The sequence below is a fragment of the Mauremys mutica genome, chromosome 4, assembly GCF_020497125.1.
Source record: "Mauremys mutica isolate MM-2020 ecotype Southern chromosome 4, ASM2049712v1, whole genome shotgun sequence".
Lineage (NCBI taxonomy): Eukaryota > Metazoa > Chordata > Testudines > Geoemydidae > Mauremys > Mauremys mutica.
Window position 1 is genome coordinate 149,794,063 of NC_059075.1, and position 20,346 is coordinate 149,814,408.

At 49.1% G+C, this 20,346-nt stretch overlaps 1 protein-coding gene across 3 annotated transcripts; it reads right to left on the reverse strand.

Annotated features, from left to right (window-relative positions):
• Positions 1-12,318: 12,318 nt before the first annotated feature.
• LOC123368315 (zinc finger protein OZF-like) lies at positions 12,319-19,688 on the reverse strand. 3 transcript variants are annotated; one of them, XM_045013038.1, is made up of 6 exons: positions 19,432-19,688; positions 17,838-17,964; positions 16,645-16,709; positions 16,541-16,589; positions 14,812-14,901; positions 12,319-14,207 (listed from the first exon to the last, which is right to left on the reverse strand). In XM_045013038.1, the coding sequence occupies exons 2-6, from the start codon at positions 17,962-17,964 to the stop codon at positions 12,919-12,921; spliced, it is 1,620 nt and encodes a 539-aa protein (XP_044868973.1). In that variant the 5' UTR covers positions 19,432-19,688; the 3' UTR covers positions 12,319-12,918. The 3 variants fall into 3 exon arrangements, with proteins under 3 accessions (XP_044868973.1, XP_044868974.1, XP_044868975.1); XM_045013039.1 differs by lacking the exon at positions 19,432-19,688 and adding an exon at positions 18,183-18,518; XM_045013040.1 differs by lacking the exon at positions 16,541-16,589 and having other exon boundaries at positions 16,602-16,709.
• Between the last annotated feature and the right edge of the window lie 658 nt (positions 19,689-20,346).

A 20,346-nucleotide genomic window follows, 5' to 3' on the forward strand; every position in this document is an offset into this window, starting at 1 on the left:
CCCCCCTACCCCTTCTCCAACCCCCAAACTGCTTACTGTGCCACTCAGACCAGCGTGTCTGGCTCCGTGCAGCTCCAGACAGTTGCTGCCATGCTCCCCCGTGGAGCCCACAGCCCTCTCCCACCCCCAGCACCTGCCTTCCAGATTTGAACACCTCAAAATTCAGGAGTGTTCAAGCTCGGTTTGGGCAGCTTTTACTTCTTTTCTCCCAAATCAAATATACTGATCCACTGTAACTTGCTGTAGAAAAAGTAGGATAAAATTGGGTCAATGATATGATATTGTTAGCCTTTTTCCAGAGGGTATGGCTGGAGAGTCCTGCCCGCATGCTCGGGGTTCAGCTGACCGCCATATTTGGGGTCGGGAAGGAATTTTCCTCCAGGGTAGATTGGCAGTGGCCCTGGAGGTTTTTCGCCTTCCTCCGAAGCATGGGGCAGGGGTCGCTTGCTTAAGGAGTGGGGGGATCGGCTTATGTGGCCTGCATCTTGCAGGAGGTCAGACTAGATGATCACAATGGTCCCTTCTGATCTTGAATTCTATGATTCTATGATTCTATGATAGAAATGCTTATTAGGACTGGAATTGCTATTTTCAACAGCCATTGCCTTTTTGTTTGTTTGAAAGGAAGACAGTGATATTGCATTGGCAAATTCCCCATAGAAAGAAAGAGTGGAACAAAAGAATAATAAAGGCACCTCAACTTTTCCTCATTTATGGAGGACAGTCTTATAATATGCATCCAGATATCCTCCAATCACACAAGCTGAAAATTGTTCCACTTTACTGCAGCTCTGTAACCATATGGGAACCAATCCTGTCTGAGTTTTGTGCACATCCAAAATTCTGGCTGAATGACCCGCCCTGGGAGCGAGTTACCAGTGACCCAGGGCTGGGGCAGCAGGAGGTGTGGGGGGGGCACTGGTGGGGGAGAGCCCAGGGCTGGGGCAGCAGCAGGGTGGAGGGAGGGCACTGGTGGGGAGGAAAGGGGGAAGCCCAGCGCTGGGGTGGCAGGGGGTGTGGGTGGGTCGGGGGAGAGCCCAGGACTGGGGCAGCAGGAGGGTACTGGGGCAGCAGGGCTGGGAAGGGGGGCAGCCACATTTTTTTTTGCTTGGGGCAGCAAAAAACCTAGAGCCGGCCCTGCCCGGAGCTTCCTGCCTGAACGTAAAGAGCGTGCACCGTGCGTCTCTCTCCCTTGCTGCTGCTGCTGCTGCCGCTGCCTCCTAAGGGCTACAGCAAAACAGCAGTGCAAGCTGCTGGTGCTGTAGCACCTCAGGAGGGGGAGGGGAGTGGAGGGGGCCGTGCCGTGCCCCCTCACCATAATCCCATCTAGGTTGTAATTAATTTTGACTGAGTTGACCAAGACAATATCCCTAAGACCTGCAGACTTGTGGCTGCTGCTCTGTGACTTTTAAAGCAGATGAAGCCACTTTTGATTACAGCTTAAAACAAAACGATGCGGGTGAGAGGATGAAGTGATTGATTGGTTTCACATAGGACCTGGAGTAAAATTGCTATAAAGGATTGTCTGAAACTGGTGTACAGACAAACTAGTGTGTGGCAAAGTCTTAAAATGACTGAGAATTGAAATATTTAATTGTAATGTGCTCTTAAATTAATCAGATTGCATCGACAATTGGAACCATTTTTATACAGTGATGGTAAAATGTATATTGAAGTAGGCAAGTGCTGCTTCTGACTTTCCACTTTTAATTGACCCTTGTAATCTTGTGGCACTGACGCATTGTAGCTTCATTTTATATCGGCTTACAGGGCGGGAGCGGGGGGGGGCACCACCATTTTGGGCCCCACCAAAAATTATACAAACCTGCAGCCTATGCCTGTAAATGCACACCAAGCACCACAGAACTCATAGCTTCAGAGGCGATGTGTGTGTGTGTGTGTGTGTCTGCGTGCAGGATCACATGCCCCCTCTTCCCCCCGCCCTCCATTTGCTGCTTGGCTTGTACTAAGCATGCTCACCTGGACTGAGTATGCTCAGTAACCCCGCAGAAATCAGCTGCCCTCACTCTCCCCCACCCACCCACACTTTTGGCAGGCACAGGTCATCTCTGGCTTCAGCAAACCACCTAATCACATTTATAAACGTGCACCAAGCACCCTAGAATTCATCGCTTCAGGAAAATACCCAGCCACATTGATGAATGTACAGCAAGCACCACACGATTCTCAGCACCACCCTGAGCTCCAGCCGCAGAGAACAGTCCAGCACAGAACACTAGCTACCCATTAAAGTGCTCTTTCAAAGCCTTCATCAACCACACGGCTTCCCACTGGGCTCCTGTGTCTGGCTGTTCAAAGTCCACAGACAGCTGTGTGGAAGCCAGGAAATAATTAATAAGGATTTGAAGGGATCTTAATGAATGTTAGTTAGTTAGCATGAGTTAGGCTAGCTGTGACCCTAATGACGTGAGATTTGTAGAAGCAAGATAATGTAAGACAGAGTGAACTGTGTGAAAGTTATTACGACCTTGCAATTCAGATAACCAAATATGCAGTCTTGCTTTTTCTAGTAGTGAGATAAATAAGATAGTAGAAAGGCTTATGTATAAACAAATGCAAATGTTTTCTCTTTACTGTCTCCATGATTGCTAGCTATTGTCTGTAACAAAGGTATAAATGCTTGTTGTGATTGTTTACTAATTGAGAGAGACCTGTCCAGGACAAGGGGCAACCCTGTTTCCTAGGACACTCCCTCCCTCTATTGTAATTACTAGAGAAAGAATAAAGTATTTGATTTTGCTGCACCCAAACAAAAAGCGAGAACTGAGTTTTTCTCCGACAATTTGGGGGCTCGTCCGGGATGGCAACGCCCACGGACACACAGACGGCTACTATGGATCGTTCCCCTTCGAACCCCATGGCGCCACAATAGAGGTAAGAGACCTTTTGAAATCTCTATTGGGGTATCGGAGGAGGACTGTCCGTGAGGACGTCTGTGTCTCTGTTGGGCTCACGCCATCTGAACTTATTGACTGTGCAGCAGGATCAGATGCAGAGTGGTATTGGGGAGAGGCCCCAATAAAGTTAGTTTATAGCAGTACTGGGAACTGCTGAGTTGGCCAACAAGGTAATGCATAGGTAAATGCATAAGGTAATGCATAGGTAAATGCATTAGAATGCACTGGTGCTGAGGGGTTTTTACCGCCTCAAGAGGGGTTGTCATACCGCCTCATGGTATTGGTCCAGACCAGGTAAAGATGCATCGTGGTTAAAAAAAAAAATTAAAAAGAGATAAAAAAGGTTAAAAAGGAAAAAAAGAGGCCTTGGTGTGTGTGTGTGTGTGTGTGTACACCAGTGTGAGTGATCGTTATCGGAAGACGCCCAAAATACCCTGTGAAGCGAAAGCTCATGATCAGGACTATTCTAACGCAAGCCCGGTAACTAGTGAATCTTTAGGAGATCCGACCCACGGTGGGCTGACTCGGCCTGGCATAGTCCGGCGAGGAAGCTACCTGGGTCTAGGAGTGTGTGAACCCATCTTCCCTCCCCTTTCCCTTCTGTGTGGGCTACTGACAATCTGATCGTCTCACTGGATGCAATTAGAGTAAGCGGCGCCGTCTCCCAGAGACTAGCCGACGCTCTTTGCTGAAGGGAGGTGTAGGAGAGTCGTAGTCTTCCTTGTGAGTCTCTCCTGTGTGAGTACCCTGTAGGGAGAGATCCTTAGACTCTGATCCACTAGCGCGGACAGGGCACCCCCTCAGTTTGTGTGATTGGAACATGGGGGAGGGACAGTCTAAACTTTCCACCTTACCCCCTAAGGGTACCCCAGCATATTACATGTACGTACATTATGGTCCTAAAACCTGCAGGTATTTAAATGATTGGAATCTGTACACGCGTGAAAATTCATTTAAACAATGCCCATTAGAAGGTACCTTTGAGTTGGATAAACTTACATACCTCAGAGGAACCCTTACTTCACAAGGCTCTGGTGCGCAGTGGGAGCAGTTTATGTATTGGTGGGAGGAAGCAACAAAGAGACTCCATGAGTCTCGGGAGCGGAGTCTAAAGGACTCCCAGGAAAAATTAAAAACTGAAGTACAGGATTTAAAACTTAAATGTAAGACATCCAAATGTCTTCCTGCTCGAGCACAGCCCTCTGCTTCTCTTTATCCCCAATTAGTTAAGGCTGAAAGTGAGGAGGAGACTGCTGAGGACATAGTGGATTTTTTTAGCAGCATTCCACAGCCGCAGCCAGTTCCTCCCACTGCTCCCCCTTCTCAGAATATGCAGGCAATTCTAATGCCGCCGCCGCAAATATCAACTGCACAAGTTGTTCATTCTCCTTCTTTGGAAGAATTCTCTTCTTCACTACTGAATGATTCCAGTAGCCCAATTAACCCTGCTTCTACTGATAACAATGCCGGCTACTTTCTTAGAAGCACGGCACAGACACTCCAGGCTCCTTTGAGAGACTTGCCTGGAGCTGGAGCTGTAGGGGGGTTAGTTAAGGTACATGCCCCTTGGACACCTGGAGATCTTAGAAACTTGGTGAAAGAATTTCCTAAAATCAGGGAGGAGCCAGTAAAGATTAGAGAAGAGCTCCAGACAGTGATTCAGTGCTATAATCCATCTTGGGCAGATATTAATCAACTTTTACGAGCGGTACTGCCAGCTGAAGTTCAGCAACGGCTTATCAGACAGGCAGATTGGCCTGATGCCGACCCTGGAATTGAGCGTGATTTGACAGAGGCTAGGAACCGTCTCTTAACCTCTATTGCAGAAGTTTGTCCTAAGAAAAGGAGTTATGTGCAGCTTTGCAGATCCAACACAACCTTCACTGCCCTCATCACCCTCAGTCTGCTGGGACAGTGGAACGCCAGAACGGGATTTTAAAAAATAAACTGGCCAAGATTTGTGCTGAAACAAACTTGAAGTGGCCAGATGCCCTTCCTTTGGCACTGATGAGTATGAGAGCCATTCCCAATCGAAAGACTGGACTCAGCCCTCATGAGATTTTGACAGGACGCCCAATGCGACTACCAACTGCACCCCCACTAACCCTAGCTCAGATGGACATTCATTTGATGGATGACATAATGCTTAAGTATTGTCAGGCACTAATGAAATGTGTTAAGTCTTTTTATACACAGGTGAAGGAATCCTTACCGAAGGATCCTGTGCAACCTTGCCACTCGTTGGAACCAGGAGACTGGGTCTACATAAAGGTCCATCAACGAAAGACTGCCTTGGCTCCACGCTGGAAAGGCCCTTTCCAAGGCCTGTTGACTACCAACAGGACTGCTGTGAAGTGTCAAGGACTACCTGCCTGGACCCATGCATCGCACTGCAAAAAGACCCCTCCACCTCGGGAGGACATTCCTACTGATGATCAACGTACTCCTTCTTCTAGCCCTGCTGTACCTGCTGGACAGCGGAAGAAGAGGACAAGGTGACGTATTAGCAACCTCTCCCTTGTCCTCTGACAGACCTACTGTGCCTTTGGATTTTTCTAAAGGAATTCCGACATTAAAGACCTCTTCCCTTTATCATGCTAAACCTCAATTGTTTTTGGGGAAGAAAAGAAGATACATTCGTTCCGCAGAAACCTCCAGAGTCCAGGGATTCCTGACTAAAAGAGACATTAAGAACTGGCCCTGGTGGAAGAAACGAAGCATCGTTAATTGGCAAGGAGGGAACTGTGGGGAGCGTGCTTGGGAATGTGGGGTTGAATGGTGGCTTGGATTTCTTCCAGGGGCAGGGCTCTGTGCTTATGGACAAGTACCCTGGGGATGTACTGCCCTCCCTAATTGGCTTTCAGATGACGACTACCGAAAGCGCCTTGCTACCACAAAGGTTACCCCCACTAGCCCCTCAACCCTGGCCATCACTTCTGTAATTTATCCAGATATAAACAAAATTGTATATTCTAAGGAAATTCATTGGCCCAGACCTTCCCATCTTAGTGATTTATTAGAATATTGCTCAGAAAGACTATTTTTTAAAGTTCAAAAGGATTCATATGAGCGAACAATTGAGTGGAAAACAAATGGATCAGTGAAAATAGAGATCCATAATATTACTGCAAATCAGCCCCAAGAATTTATGGATGAAATTGATGGGTTCCATAGTGAAGTAGATATGATGGTTATTCCTGGAATTTGTGCTATGTTACCTAAAAGAGGCCCTTATTGTTATTTGGTTACCCAATTAGTGAATAGTCAAACGACTACCCAAAGAGTTTGTTCTGCTACTGGAAATTTTACCTGTATTGAGACCATTCCAGTGACTGATAATGTGACCTGTACTTTATTGCAATACGCTCCCTCTTATGCTATTAATATTAATGCCTCCCGGAAATATATGAAGGTCTACAACCAAAAGATGTGGTATAGACCTACACTGAGGGGAAATGTAGCAGAATATCGGTGGACTGTACTTAACACTACACTAGGGACTGTGAAGTTTACATTGCCTTTATCTAGTTTTCAGATCACCTCTACATATCCAAATTGTTCACAAGGGGCTGCCATTAGATTAGCACAACAGAGGGCCTGGGTTATTTCCTCTAGAAAGAAGAGGGATCTGACCGGATACTTATGGGATGGGGCCAATACTGCCGCAGCGGTTTGGAATATTTTTAAGAACCAGGAACATGATGAGAAATTGGGCCAATTAGAGAAGGCCACCGGCCTAATTTCTGGGGCACAGCTAACCCAAGTGCAAACCGGAGTGGGTGAGTTACATGTCATTTCCGCCCTTAGTTCTATGACCCAGAATTTATTGAGAGAGATGGTACTGAATATCACTGAGGCTGGGAAGGTATTGCAGTGGGATCTAGCATGTTCAGAAATTCAGGATTTCCTGAATGACCAGCTGATGGCCATTCGGAATGATCTAGTGCACCAAGCTTGGCCCACTGCCCTTACAGACACGTCAGGAGTACCATCTAATCTGTGGCCATGGAGACATACTTGGAGACTTTCTGGATGGAAGTGTGGACATTCACAGTGCTCCTTCCAAGCATATGGACCGTTTAAGGGGGTGTGGGCTCCCACATACCAAATCCTACCGGGTCCATGGTGAGGATGCATGTGGGATTGGGTGATTCACCGAGATATCTGGGAAGTGAGACTGCCTGATTCTCCTAATCGATTTTTAGTTAGTGCTCCTGGGATTACAGCTGATATTTGGATGGGGTTAGGAAATCTATGGACATTTTGGCCATTAGAACCACCACAGCTTCAGTGTGTGCGGAAACTGAAGCCAGGGGAAGTTGTCACTGTTTATGACAATGTTTGCTGGGAGGGTAGAGGTTGAGGAACTACCCTGACAGGACACCCACTTTTTCAAGCTAATGATAGCTGTGTGTACGTTAATGCCACCACATTACAAGATATACATATTAATCTTACCACTGCTGCAGGCAATCATATCATTTACTGGCCTGCAGATAGAATGTTGCAAGTAGCTCTTAGCTTTCAGGTATATTTTAATTGGACTAGAGTAGTACTTGATCGGTTTCAAAATTTGCTTTCATTGTTACCAGAGGTTCAAAGAATCTCTGAATTGCAAGGGCAAATTCATATGCTTCAGAATATATATCATGCTGAACATACAGCTTCATACAGCTTATAGCGTGTCTACTTTATGTACTAAGTATGATGTATTGTGCTTTGTAACCAAAACTGTACAACAACCCCATTATTTTATTCCTATGGGAATGTTATTGTTTGTAGTGTTGTTAGTTGGTTTAGGATTATGTTATTGTTGTTGTTGTTGTAAAAGACGTAATGATAGTAATAATACCTTTCATGTTCATGCTAATCATGCATTGTCATTACATCCCATGAAAACCCCTAAGGTTGACATATCTGCTGTAGAATCTGAAATCCATGGTTTAATGCAAATTGAGATTTGAAATATTTGTTGTACTAGAAGTACAAAAGGGGGGAGTGTGGAAGCCAGGAAATAATTAATAAGGATTTGAAGGGATCTTAATGAATGTTAGTTAGTTAGCATGAGTTAGGCTAGCTGTGACCCTAATGACGTGAGATTTGTAGAAGCAAGATAATGTAAGACAGAGTGAACTGTGTGAAAGTTATTACGACCTTGCAATTCAGATAACCAAATATGCAGTCTTGCTTTTTCTAGTAGTGAGATAAATAAGATAGTAGAAAGGCTTATGTATAAACAAATGCAAATGTTTTCTCTTTACTGTCTCCATGATTGCTAGCTATTGTCTGTAACAAAGGTATAAATGCTTGTTGTGATTGTTTACTAATTGAGAGAGACCTGTCCGGGACAAGGGGCAACCCTGTTTCCTAGGACACTCCCTCCCTCTATTGTAATTACTAGAGAAAGAATAAAGTATTTGATTTTGCTGCACCCAAACAAAAAGCGAGAACTGAGTTTTTCTCCGACAGCTGCTTCACCTCTGCCCTCTACCCTGGCGGCAGCTTTCCCCCCTTTGCCTGATGCATATTGTAGCAGGACACAAGCAGCTACATCCACGGGGATATTTCTCTCAGTGAGATCCAAGCTAGTGAGCCAAGGGTACTCTGCAGGTCGGGAAAGAAAGTCCCTGCCTGCAGCTTTCTGAACAGCGCTGCTTTCTTAAAGATGTGTGTGTCATGCACCTTCCCTGACCAGCCCACAGTGATGTCAGTGAAGCATCCCTGATGATCCACCAATGCTTGCATAACCATAGAAAAGTAGCCTTTTCTGTTGATGTCCTCTGTGGCAAGATGGTCTGGTAGCAAAATAGGGATACGTGTGTGGTCTGTGGCCCCACCACAGTCTGGGAGCCCCATTGCTTCAAATCCATCCACTATGTCCTGCACGTTGCTGAGAGTCAGAGTCCTGCATAGCAGATGATTAATGGCCCTGCGCACTTGCATGGCAATGGCCCCCACTGTGGATTTTTCAACTCCAAAATGATTTCCCACTGACTAGGAGGAAGCCAGCATTGCAAGCTTCCACAATCCGATTGCCACTCGCTTTTCCACGGTCAGTGCAGCTCTCGTTGGGGCATCCCTGCGCTGGAGGGCTTCAAGCTGGGCCCACAGATCCACGAATGGGCCCTTCACATCCAAAAGTTCTGCAGTTTGCTTGTTGTCCTAAATCTGCATTATGATACGATCCCCGGAATCAGTGCTCCTTTCTCGGACCCAGAAGAGGTGCTCCATCATCTGCAGCTGCTCTATGAAGGCCACCAACAGCCATAGGTACCAACTTTGTGGGTGCTCCAGCCCTGGAGCACCCACGATAAAAAATTAATGGGTGTTTGGCACCCACCAGCAGCCAGCTCCTCCCCCTCTCTCTGCAGTGCCTCCCGCCCACCAGTAGCCCTGCTGATCAACTCTTCCCCCAGTGCCTCCTGCCCGGCGCAATCAGCAGTTCCACCCTGGGCGGAGGGGGAGGAGTGGGGATGGGGCGTGCTTGGGGGAGGGGGCGGAACTGGGTGGCAAGAGGCAGGGCAGGGGTGAGGGCTTGGGGGAAGAGCTGGAGTGGGGGCAGGGCCTGGGGCGGAGCAGGGGTTGAGCACCCCAAGGGAAAAGAGGAAGCCGGCGCCTGCGCCAACAACCTTGAATTGTTTTTTGTCATTGTGACCGGGGTGCCCGGGGCAGCCCTCACTGGAAATGCCAAAGTCGGAGCAGGCTGCAAACGGGAGAGCAGATGCTCACCAGTTTTGGGAGTGTCACTGAAGCTAACCCCCCCAGCCAGTCACAAACTGTGCTTCTGGTCCCCCACACTGGTTATCAGGAAGCAAATAAAGAAATCACCCAGCGCCCTTTACTGCATTCCAGTCTCTGGCTCCCAATCAGCACCTACGGCCGGTACAGTGCAAAGTTATTTTAAACTCTGCTGACATATACAAAATGTTCTTCTGACCCCAAAGGCTCAGCCATGTCACCAGGTCAGTAGAGGTTTGGATCTTATTCAAAATACTACGCTGCCAGCCAATCCTTTAGTGTCTAAAACTAAAGATTTATTATAAAGAAGAAAGAACAAAAGGAGATGTGAAACGGTAAAACAGTCACATATATACAAAGACTTCAAAGTCCATATATCAGGTTCCTAGCAGTATTGGTGAGTTTACTGCCTTGAAAGTCCCTCTGGAGCACATTCACACAGCTGGGATGGGTCATTCAGTCCTTGTTCAGAGCTTCGGTTTGTAGCAAAGTTCCTCCAGAGGTAAGAAGCAGGACTGAAGAAAACATGAAGAAGATGCAGCTGCCTTTTATAGTATTTTCCCATGTGGCCTGTGCTTCCTTTGTTCCAAACACAAGCTGCCCAGCACATGGTTTGAAAGCCCAGTTCCATTCATAGGCATGTCCCTGCATGCCTTGCTGAGTCATAAGGTGTATCTGCGTTCTCTCAATATGTCAGTTGTACAGCTGATGGTGCTTAATGGGCCATCAAGCAGGCGAGGCAGTGCTGATGCCAAACTGTCTGGGGGTGTCGCTCAGAAGTATAACACAAGTTTGAAATACAGACATACCTACATACCTATAACTCATAATACAAAGGCGATACAATCATCATCTCTGGCAAATGATGACATTTTTACAGATATCTTACATGGCCTATCTGGCAAAATTCATTGCCATTCTATGTTATTGATATTCATAATATCCTAAAGTGTCCCCTAAATTTCATGCAGCGTCACACCCCCCACGCAAAATTGATGCAGAAAGGGATGTTCCTAGACACTGCTGAATGCAGCACAAGAATTTTCCATTCTTGGTCCTATATTATTACACTTCTGGTTCACAGCACAAGAATTAGTGTACAACAGAAATAGTTTATCAAAATCATGCCTGACTAAATCAGGCTCTTTATATACAGCTACCTTCATTTTCTGAAAGTCTTCTCATCTGATGTTACTTTAGTATAGACATTAATGGTCTCAAGGGTGTAATTACCTTGGCATTTAGCCATGACAGCAATGTGGTAGTGTGCCTCGGTTTCCCCTTCTATACAGCAGACTAGATTTGTGAAGGTTTCTCTGCTGTGCCAAGTTTTACAATTGCTTACAGGTATCAGTTGTAACATTTCACTATAATACAGCTCTCTAGCATAGTGTGTTTTTAGGTATTATCCCCAGTATGTTTACAGGCTTTTTATCAAAGTCATACACATTGTACCTTTTGACCGGGGCTGAGGTCAAAATCAAATACATTAGAAGGCTAAACCTTAACAGTAGCACCAAATTTGTTACAAGTCAGTGTTTATAAGTATCGTGGTCATACCATGCTTCTTGTCTCACTGAATCCCTTGGCTGGCCGGGTGTGTCCTCAGTGGTACCAGCTATGGGGCAAATCTCCCCCCTCCCTTGTTAGCCAGGTAGATTGTATCAACCCAGACAGTAGCTTTCAAATTCTCACCTGCTGCCAATTTCGAGGCTGGACACTCATTCGTCCCCTCAGCAGGATTGGGCCCTTCCCCACCCCCAGCTCCTAGAAGGTTGAAAACTGAACCTCCCTGCTCACAGGGATCCCTTTGCTGGCTAGGTGTGTTCCCCAACTGCAGCCCCTCTGTGCTACGAGCATCTACACAGACACTCTCCCGCATGCCTGCTTGTGGATCCACCACCACCACCAGCTTAGAGACTGGACTCTGTTTTAAAGAGATACCAAACAAATCCCAAGTGTCTGCCTGCTCTCCCCTGCATCCTTGTAGGTTCAGTCACAAGGCTGTTCTGCTCTGAAAAACCAGTAACCCACTCTCTCCTCAGACCCTGAGGCCCAGCCTGCTTACTCAGAGAATCAGCCTGGAGAACATGCTGGCCAAGCCCAGCCACTTGGCTACAGGGCCATTCAATTTCTCTAAATTCCCCCACCCCAATCTGAAACCTCCTGTAGGCTAGCCACACTGGGTCTTTCTAAAGCAAGGTCAATCATAGAATCATAGAATCTCAGGGTTGGAAGGGACCTCAGGAGGTCATCTAGTCCAACCCCCTGCTCAAAGCAGGACCAAACCCAACTAAATCATCCCAGCCAGGGCTTTGTCAAGCCTGACCTTAAAAACCTCTAAGGAAGGAGATTCCACCACCTCCCTAGGTAACCCATTCCAGTTCTTCACCACCCTCCTAGTGAAAAAGTTTTTCCTAATGTCCAACCTAAACCTCCCCCTCTGCAACTTGAGACCATTACTCCTTGTTCTGTCATCTGCCACCACTGAGAACAGTCTAGATTCATCCTCTTTGGACCCCCTTTCAGGTAGTTGAAAACAGCTATCAAATCCCCCCTCATTCTTCTCTTCTGCAGACTAAACAATCCCAGTTCCCTCAGCCTCTCCTCATAAGTCATGTGCTCCAGCCCCCTGATCATTTTTGTTGCCCTCCGCTGGACTAGACACCTCAGAAAGACCTTGGCAGTTAGAAACTGAAACCAGTCTCCCAAACAAACTGTTGCTTTCTCTATATAATGATTCACCCTGAGTTAACTCACCCACATCACTTTTACACCCATCAGTTGCAGCAAACTGTTTGGAAAAACTACCCTGAGGCTTCTTCTCCGTAGGAGCTTCTCTAAGCAACAACCCAGCTTTTTTCTGCTCTACAGAAGCTCTGCTCTGCGGAGCCACAGCAAACTCCTTCCGAGTTTCACGTACACCCAGAATCATCCCTGGAACATGAAGAGGATTTTCAGGCAATCTGCTACATTCCATGGTTAAAGGGTTGGAGGCCCTCTCTTTCCCTCGGCAGCTTTCCTCACTGGCAATATGCAGGTTACCACACACAAGCTTAGGAACACTTCCTTCCTGGGTTTCAGGTAAGTCCAGAACCACCTTTGCGAAAACTGAAATATCCATTCTAATAAAACTCTAGTCTAGTACCTGGTTAATGGGGAGGTGGGAGCATTTTAGGGCAGGTGCAGAGTCTCCCTCCTGTGCACTGGCTGTGGGGAGAAGGGTGAGGTGAGAGCAGGCAGAGGTTTCCCCCCATCAAACTCAAGGGTCAGGAGTCCCCGCCCCATGGGTTCTCTGGTGCTTCGCAAGAGACGACGAGTGAGCAAAGCGCTTCTCACACCGAGTGCAGGGATAGGGTCGCTCTCCCGTGTGGATTCTCAGGTGCGTGCTGAGGCCTGACAACTGGGTGAATCTTTTCCCGCACTCAGTGCAGCAATAGGGTCTCTCCCCAGTGTGGATCCTCTGGTGGCTAGTGAGATGATGTAGACGGACAAAGCCTTTCCCACAGTCAGCGCAGCGATGGAGTTTCTCCCCCGTGTGGACTCTCTGGTGTCTAGTGAGATTTTCTAGACAACTGAATGTTTTCCCGCACTCGGCGCAGTGTTGAGGGGTCCCCCCACTGTGGATTCTCTGATGTCTCCGGAGACTTTGAGGGAGACTGAAACTTTTCCCGCACTCAGCGCAGCGATGGGGTCGCTCCCCAGTGTGTATTGTCCGGTGTCTAATGAGATATTCTTGCAGGTTGAATCTTTTCCCACACTCGTGGCACAGGAAGGGTCTCTCGCCACTGTGAATTCTCAGGTGTCTGGTAAGACTTGATGTAAATTTGAAGCCTTTCCCACACTGGTTACAGCGATGGGGCTGCTTTTCTGAGTGGATTCTCTGGTGTCTGTTAAAGGTGGATGAATACATAAAGCACTTCCCGCACTCAGCGCAGGTATAGGGTCTCTCTCCTGAGTGGATTCTCTTGTGGATATTAAGAGCTGATATTTGGAAGAATCTTTTTCCACACTCAGCACAGCAATAGGGTCTCTCTCCGGTGTGGATTCTCTGGTGGGCAATGAGATGGGATGCCCGGTTGAATATTTTCCCACACTCAGAACAGGGATGGGCTCTCTCCTTTCTGTGGGTTTTCCCATGTGCTTTGAATGCCTTCTTTCTCCTGAAGCTCTCCCCACACTCGCTACAGTGATACAATTTATGTCTCTTATGAACGGTCCAGTGGTGGCCTATCAGGTCTCTCTGCACCTTGAACTCTTCCCTGCACAAACGGCAGGTATATAGGGTCTTTCTGGGCTCAGATTGTCCCTCTGCAGGAGGCTTTAGATGTGGCCTGGATCTCCTCTGATGGCTTTTTGGGGTTGCTGGCTCCTTCCTGGTCAGGTTCTTCCTCTGCCTCTGTGGCCTGCCCTGCCTCTTGTGGTGCCTTCCCCGCTCAGATTTCTTGGAATGGTTCTTCCCTGATGTCCCTGGGAAAGGCCTGGGTGACTCCCAGTTGGCAGGCCCTTCCTCAGGTGTCTGTCTCTCAGCTCTGCTCAGGATCCTCGCCCCTGCGTGGTGGGGGAGAGAATTCAGATGTTATTTTCTGTGCTGCTGACAAAGGGAAACCACTAATATTCCCAGCAGAGAGATGAGCCTGAGTCAGGTCCATGCCCCTCCCCTCGGAGCAGGGTTGGCCCTCGTCACTTGAGTGCAAGAGGCCAAACTCCCAGGGACCCCTGCACTGGGGAAGGAGGAGAAGGTCAGTGTCCCATAGGCCCTGATAATAGCCCCCCCAAAGTCAGTGTGAAAATCAGCCCCCACAATTCTCTCCGTACTCTGAGGCCCATCTCGGTGGGGAGAACAGCATCACCACACACCAGCAGTGACACCCCTCTCCCAAGGGGACACACATGGAAAACTCACACTGTGACGGGATCTGAACGGCTCCATGTTCTATGGAAAATGGGGGAGGGGAGAGACTGGGGGAATCTGCGTAAGGGGAGAGATGGAGTTTCTAGGGGGATGTGAGGGTGAGGAGCTGTAGCACTTCTCATGTCTGGGCTTCAATCCCTATTGTAATGCTCTGTGAGGGGAGAGTTTGCAGCTGACGGACAATTCCTGAAATGAGCTCTCCAGCTCCCACTGCTGGAAAGGGCAGAGCTGGTTCCCTACCTGCTCCAGGGGAAGAGCTTTGTGTGAGGAAGAAGCCCAAGGAGCTTTCAATTGCTGGCCGGTCCCAGGTCTCTTCTGCATGTGGAAAATCTGCACCAAGACAAAAGCTCTTTGGTTGACATCAAATGGACCAAATGAATATCACTGAGAGAAGCCCTTTCCCCAACATTATAAATGATGCATTAAATGGGGGCTTGATTTTCAATTTGTATTGTGGTAGCACAACTGAGTTTGCAGTTGCACAGCACCAGGCGCTGCACAGAGAGATCGTCCTGATGTTGAAGAGCTTATATACAAAGGGTGGGAGAGAACCTGAGTCAAAGGAGTAACTTCCTATTGTAATAACTGGGCCCACAAATTGACCCTAAATGGCGGTTTCATTGTAAACACTGTGAGAAAGTTTATAAAGTGTTACAATATCCTACAACAAGAAATGTCAAGGGGAAAAGGTGCAAAATATAAACAAGACAATGGAATTAGTCCAAAACAAAAAGGGCTACTAGTATAAATCAGGGACAGTGTTAAAATTCTGGCTGGTAAACAAGACAAGTGTGGAACTGGAAATTAATGAACCAAACTGAATGTCAGAATTTAGGCCTAACTGGAGGAAAACCCAATGAGGGGCTGGGCTATTTTGCCCCTTACTTCCTTTTGGGGGGTTTCAAAATAAAACACTTTGGGGGGGGGGGAAATACAGGAGGAGAACTGAATGCAACCCTTGAAAACAGCAGCAACAGCAGGTGCATGTGAAAAACTGCTGCAGCGAGCGATACCATCATGCTGCCACCCTGAACTTCTCTTGGGACCCCAGATCTTCTTCATCCTTATCCTAAGAAACATCCTAACCAGGCTGGACCAGAGAGAGGGAGCCGGAGAATACAGCCACTGTTACCAGCTCTGGGTAACTCCCAAAAATCACCTGGAATGTGAGACGTTGTCCCCTTCCCCCTCAAGCACCGTGAGTTCTTTTCCTTCCCCAACTTATTTCTTCTCTTTCCTATTCTGCTCCCTGTGCTTTCTATTAAATACGAGTCTGGCTCAGGTGGCCAAAACTGCCATAGTTTGCAACATTGCTGTAAGCCTGTGATCACAGAGGCAGCCAAAAGCACTGCCCAGAACAGCCCGACGCTGCTACACGTTTGCCAGGTCGGCCTCTAACTGGCTGATCAGACCATCCTGGGGAGTAATAAGGAAATCCCTGATTAATGTCAAGTGAGAGCCAAAAAAAATGATGGAATGATGTTGGGCCTGAACTGGGAAGGGAGATTCCCAATTGCTGCTCATCCAATGATGCAAACGGCCAGGGAGGGGTTACAAACACTTTGGAGGACGGGATTAGAATTCTAAATTATCTTGACAAAGTGAAGAACTGGTCTGAAATCAGCAAGATGAAATTCACGATTTGTTAGTCTTTAAGGTGCCACAAGTACTCCTGTTCTTTTTGCAAATACAAAGTAGTTCACTTAGGAAGGAAAAATCAGATGCACAGTAGAAAATGGGGGATAACTGGCTTGGCAGCAGTGCGGCAGAAAAGAATGAGGTGGTTACGGGGGATCATGAATTGAATGAGAGCCGACAATATGACACTGCTGCACAAAAGCCTAACAACATGAGACTAAAAGACTAACATTCTAGGATGTATTGTCACTTTGGCTACAGTGTATCAGGATTTCAGCTGCCTTCAAGCTACTGGTTTGATCCCTGCACAACACTTTAACTCCTTCCTCACCTGGGCGGATGCCTCTCAGGATGTCCCCATGTTCCTCTTCTGTGGGACCCTCCTTCCTCACCTGGGTAGGTGGCTCTCAGGATGTCTCCATCTTCTGTGAGGCCCTGGACACACAGATCTTCCCCTCGCTCTATGCTGGAGATCACCACTGGCTTGGGAGTCTGGATTCCTGCTTAGAGAAAAGCATCACCCTCCATTAGATCTGAGCTAAGCACTTCTAGCCACAGAATTGCTGCACTTTGCTCAGCTCCATATGCAATATGGCAATTAGGCAATGAGCTGATCTACATATTTGCATGTATTTTCCATGGAAACTTGAACTGCAGCTTTTGGTCAATACTGCCTGCACATGGCAATGGCAGGATATTGAGTTGCAAACAACCTGGCACCCGTGGAAAGGGGAGCTGGAGAGGACTGTGGTGTCTGAAGAGATTGGGGGGAGGGAACAGATGTGGAAAATGCTGGATATTTCTCCTTCTACTCTCCTACGGTCCAGCACCCCTCTCCCTCCTGTGGATATGTTTACATAGGAATTAAACAGCTGTAGCTGGCCTGGGTCAGATGTCTTGGGCTTGAGGGGCTTGGGCTGTGGGACTGTAAAATTGCTGAGTGGATATTGGGGGAGGGTCCCTGAACAGAGACTGCAGCCCAAGCCTGAACATCTGCACTGCAATTTTTAGCCCTGCAGCCTGAGCCCCACATCCTGAGTCAACTGATCCAGGCTACCACGGCTGTGCCGTGGGTCGTTTATTGCAGCATAGATGAACACAGTCTGTCTTTCACCTTAACTGTGGTGTTGGTTGGACTTTCATCCTGTAGCCTCCAGAACACACGGCCCTTTTCTGCTCATGTGCTGTCTGGGGAACTATAAGAGCCAGAATTCTCTTGCCTTAAACTGTGGAGCCCTAGTGACCATGGGTGGAAGTGTGTCCTCTTGAAGATAGTGTAGTTGTAGCTGTATCAGTCCAAGGATATTGGAGAGGCCAGGTGGGTGAAGTAATATCTTTTACTGGACCAACTTCTGTTGGTGAGAAGGACAAGCTTTCCTTTCCCAGACCTGAAGAAGAGCTCTGTGCGGCTCAAAAGCTTCTCTCTCACACTCACCTTGTCTCCCCATGAACTGACTGCTCTGCTCCATTAAACACACCTCTATCCATCCACACCCATGAACCCCTCCACTGAACCCCATAGACACCTCTCCACCCAACCACTCAGACCAATGCTCCATCTCAGTTACTGTGTCTCTGTGCAGCACCCAGTGCACTGGGGCCCTGATCTCACAAACGCAGCTCCTCACCTAACGAGACCAGAATCTGGTAATTTTCCCACATGACGTGTATGTAAAGTTGTCTTTGCTCCTTGCCCAGCAGTGCCCACTCCGCTGGGGAGAAATACATGGCCACATCCTCAAACGTCACCGACATCTGTAAGGACAAACAACCCAACTCAGCATGGTAAAGTTTACACACCGATAGAGGAATAGCTGTTGCAGGTGATGCAGGTGTACAGTGGTCCACGCAACTAGGAGGGCCCTGGGAGGCTTGAAAGTTCAAACCATTATTATGGGTGCAGGCTTGTCACTGTGTGAAAAAAGTAACAGACAGTGATTTCCAGTGACTTTTTTTCTGTGTCTGTGACTCACCCCACCATGGTGGCTCCAGCAGCTGGGCCTGGCCCCCTGCTGTGGTGTTGTATCCTGGCGCAAAGGGTTGCACCACTGCTGAGGGTTAGTCCTCCTGACCCTCTGTCATGATGGGGCAGGCCAGCCAAACTTCAATGAGTGTCGCAGCAACCTCGAGCTCCAGATCACAGTCCCACTTACATTTAGCCTGCACACCCGACCCTCTGCCACCATGCTGGAGGGCTGGGCAGATCAAATCGGGGTAGCACTGCAACCTCACATGCCACAATGTAATGCCCTGCTGGAGCCATTGCTGTGGGGTGAGAGTGGGGAACTGGACTCAGCAGGACAGAATACAGGAGCTGCTGGAGCTGCATTGTGGGGTAAGTACAGGGGGGGTTCGCTCTCCAGACGCTCCCTTCCTGGGCTTGCCCGCTGTATTGGGCAGGAATTAGGGTTACACTGTTGTAGCCTTGTCGGCCCCAGGATATTAGAGAGACGAGGTGGGGGAGGGAATCTCTCTTGCTGGACCAACTTCTGTGGGTGACAGAGAGAAGTGCCTGAGCTATGCGGAGCAGGGACCTAGAGCCAGGCTCCAGCCCCGGTACAAATATCTGCACCACAGTTAAATAGCCCATGAGCCGGTGTCACGAGCTGGCCCAGCCCGGCTGCAGGTTTCAGTTGTCCCCAAACAGCCCCCGGGAGCCCCAGCCGGAGCTGTAGCTGGAGCAGCAGCAGCCCAGGCTTGTCGCTCCGGGGGCTCCGGGTGAATCCCCAACGCGCGGGCCGAGGGGGAGTCACAGAAGGAACCTCCCCCCCCGCGGTACCCGGGGCTCAGTTCAGCCTCCCCCAGCGCCTCCCATTGCCCGTGTGTGCAGCGGCCCCAGCCTGGCCCCGGCCCGGGCTCCCGAGCAGGCTGGTCCCGGCCCCGCAGCACAGGCCGGAGGAACCGCCCGACAGGCCCCGCCCCCAGCCCCGGCCGGTGCCCGCTCGGCGGGAGGGGGCAGAGCCCGGCAGCCCCCGCAGCGCCGCCCCGGGAAGGCCCCGCCCGCCCCCAGCAGCGAGCAGGGGGGTCGCTCGGGCTCTCGCGCGCTGGGGCGCGGCCCCTGCCGGGCTCCGCTGCACAAACCGGCCCCCGGGGGGGCTCCGGGCCCAGGCGCGGTTCGGCTCCGCCCCCAGCAGCTCCCTCCCCAGGCGGCGATTTCCAGCCTCGGCGGCTGCTTCCCTCCCTCCGCGGCCGCCTCCGGCTGCGCCCCCGGGCCCCGCTCACCGCGCCGGGCGCTGGGGCTGCAGCCTGCGGGGGGCTCGCTCCGCACGCGCCGCTCGGGCCGGGCTCGGCCCCCAGGGCTCCGCGGGGCACGAGAAGGTCCCGCCCCGAGCCCGCCCCCCGCAGCAATTACTGGGCGCGTCTAGGCGGGGCGGGACCCGGAGCTCGGCGGGTTTAACCCTCAATCAGCCCGGTCGGGGAGCGAGGGGCGGAGGGAGTCGCGGGGAAGTCGGTTCCTGGTTGTTGGTGGCTCCCGGTCCGGTCCCTTCTGCAAAGGCGGGAATTGGAGCAATGTTACGGGGGGGCTGGGCACCCTGGGTAGGATGGAAACCACTTGGGTAGGGTGACCAGACAGCAAATGTGAAAAATCGGGTCGGAGGTGGGGGGTAATGGGAACCTATATAAGAAAAAGACCCAAAAATTGGGATTGTCCCTATAAAATCAGGACATCTGGTCACCCTAAACGGGGGTGCTGTTGCCTGCTCCTGTACCTCCAGCTCAAAGAACATTTCTTAGTAATTCATTAGGGTGAGAGACGCCTCTTCAACCATTTCACCAGAATAAATATGCATTGAGGTTCATAACAGTGTCTATTAGTAAATTAATACATTATTTAATAATTATTTAAATCTGGATCTGGGATGAGAGTGGCTGTAAGTGATAAAATACGTCTCCTGGCAGCCCAAGTGCCACTGTGGTGAGACAAGAATATGTCATTCCCGGAACTGATGTTCCGTGTCTGGGCTACATTGTGCCAAATATCGTACCCCTGGTTCTGTTTTCTATCTATTGGACAGTAGCCATAGCATGTGCATGAAAAAAAAATCAACCAAATGCAATAGTCAACCACGTTGTTGCAGATCCAGAGGTAATGTTTTCACAGAAATCATATGGACAGTTACAATTTAAGAAATCTAT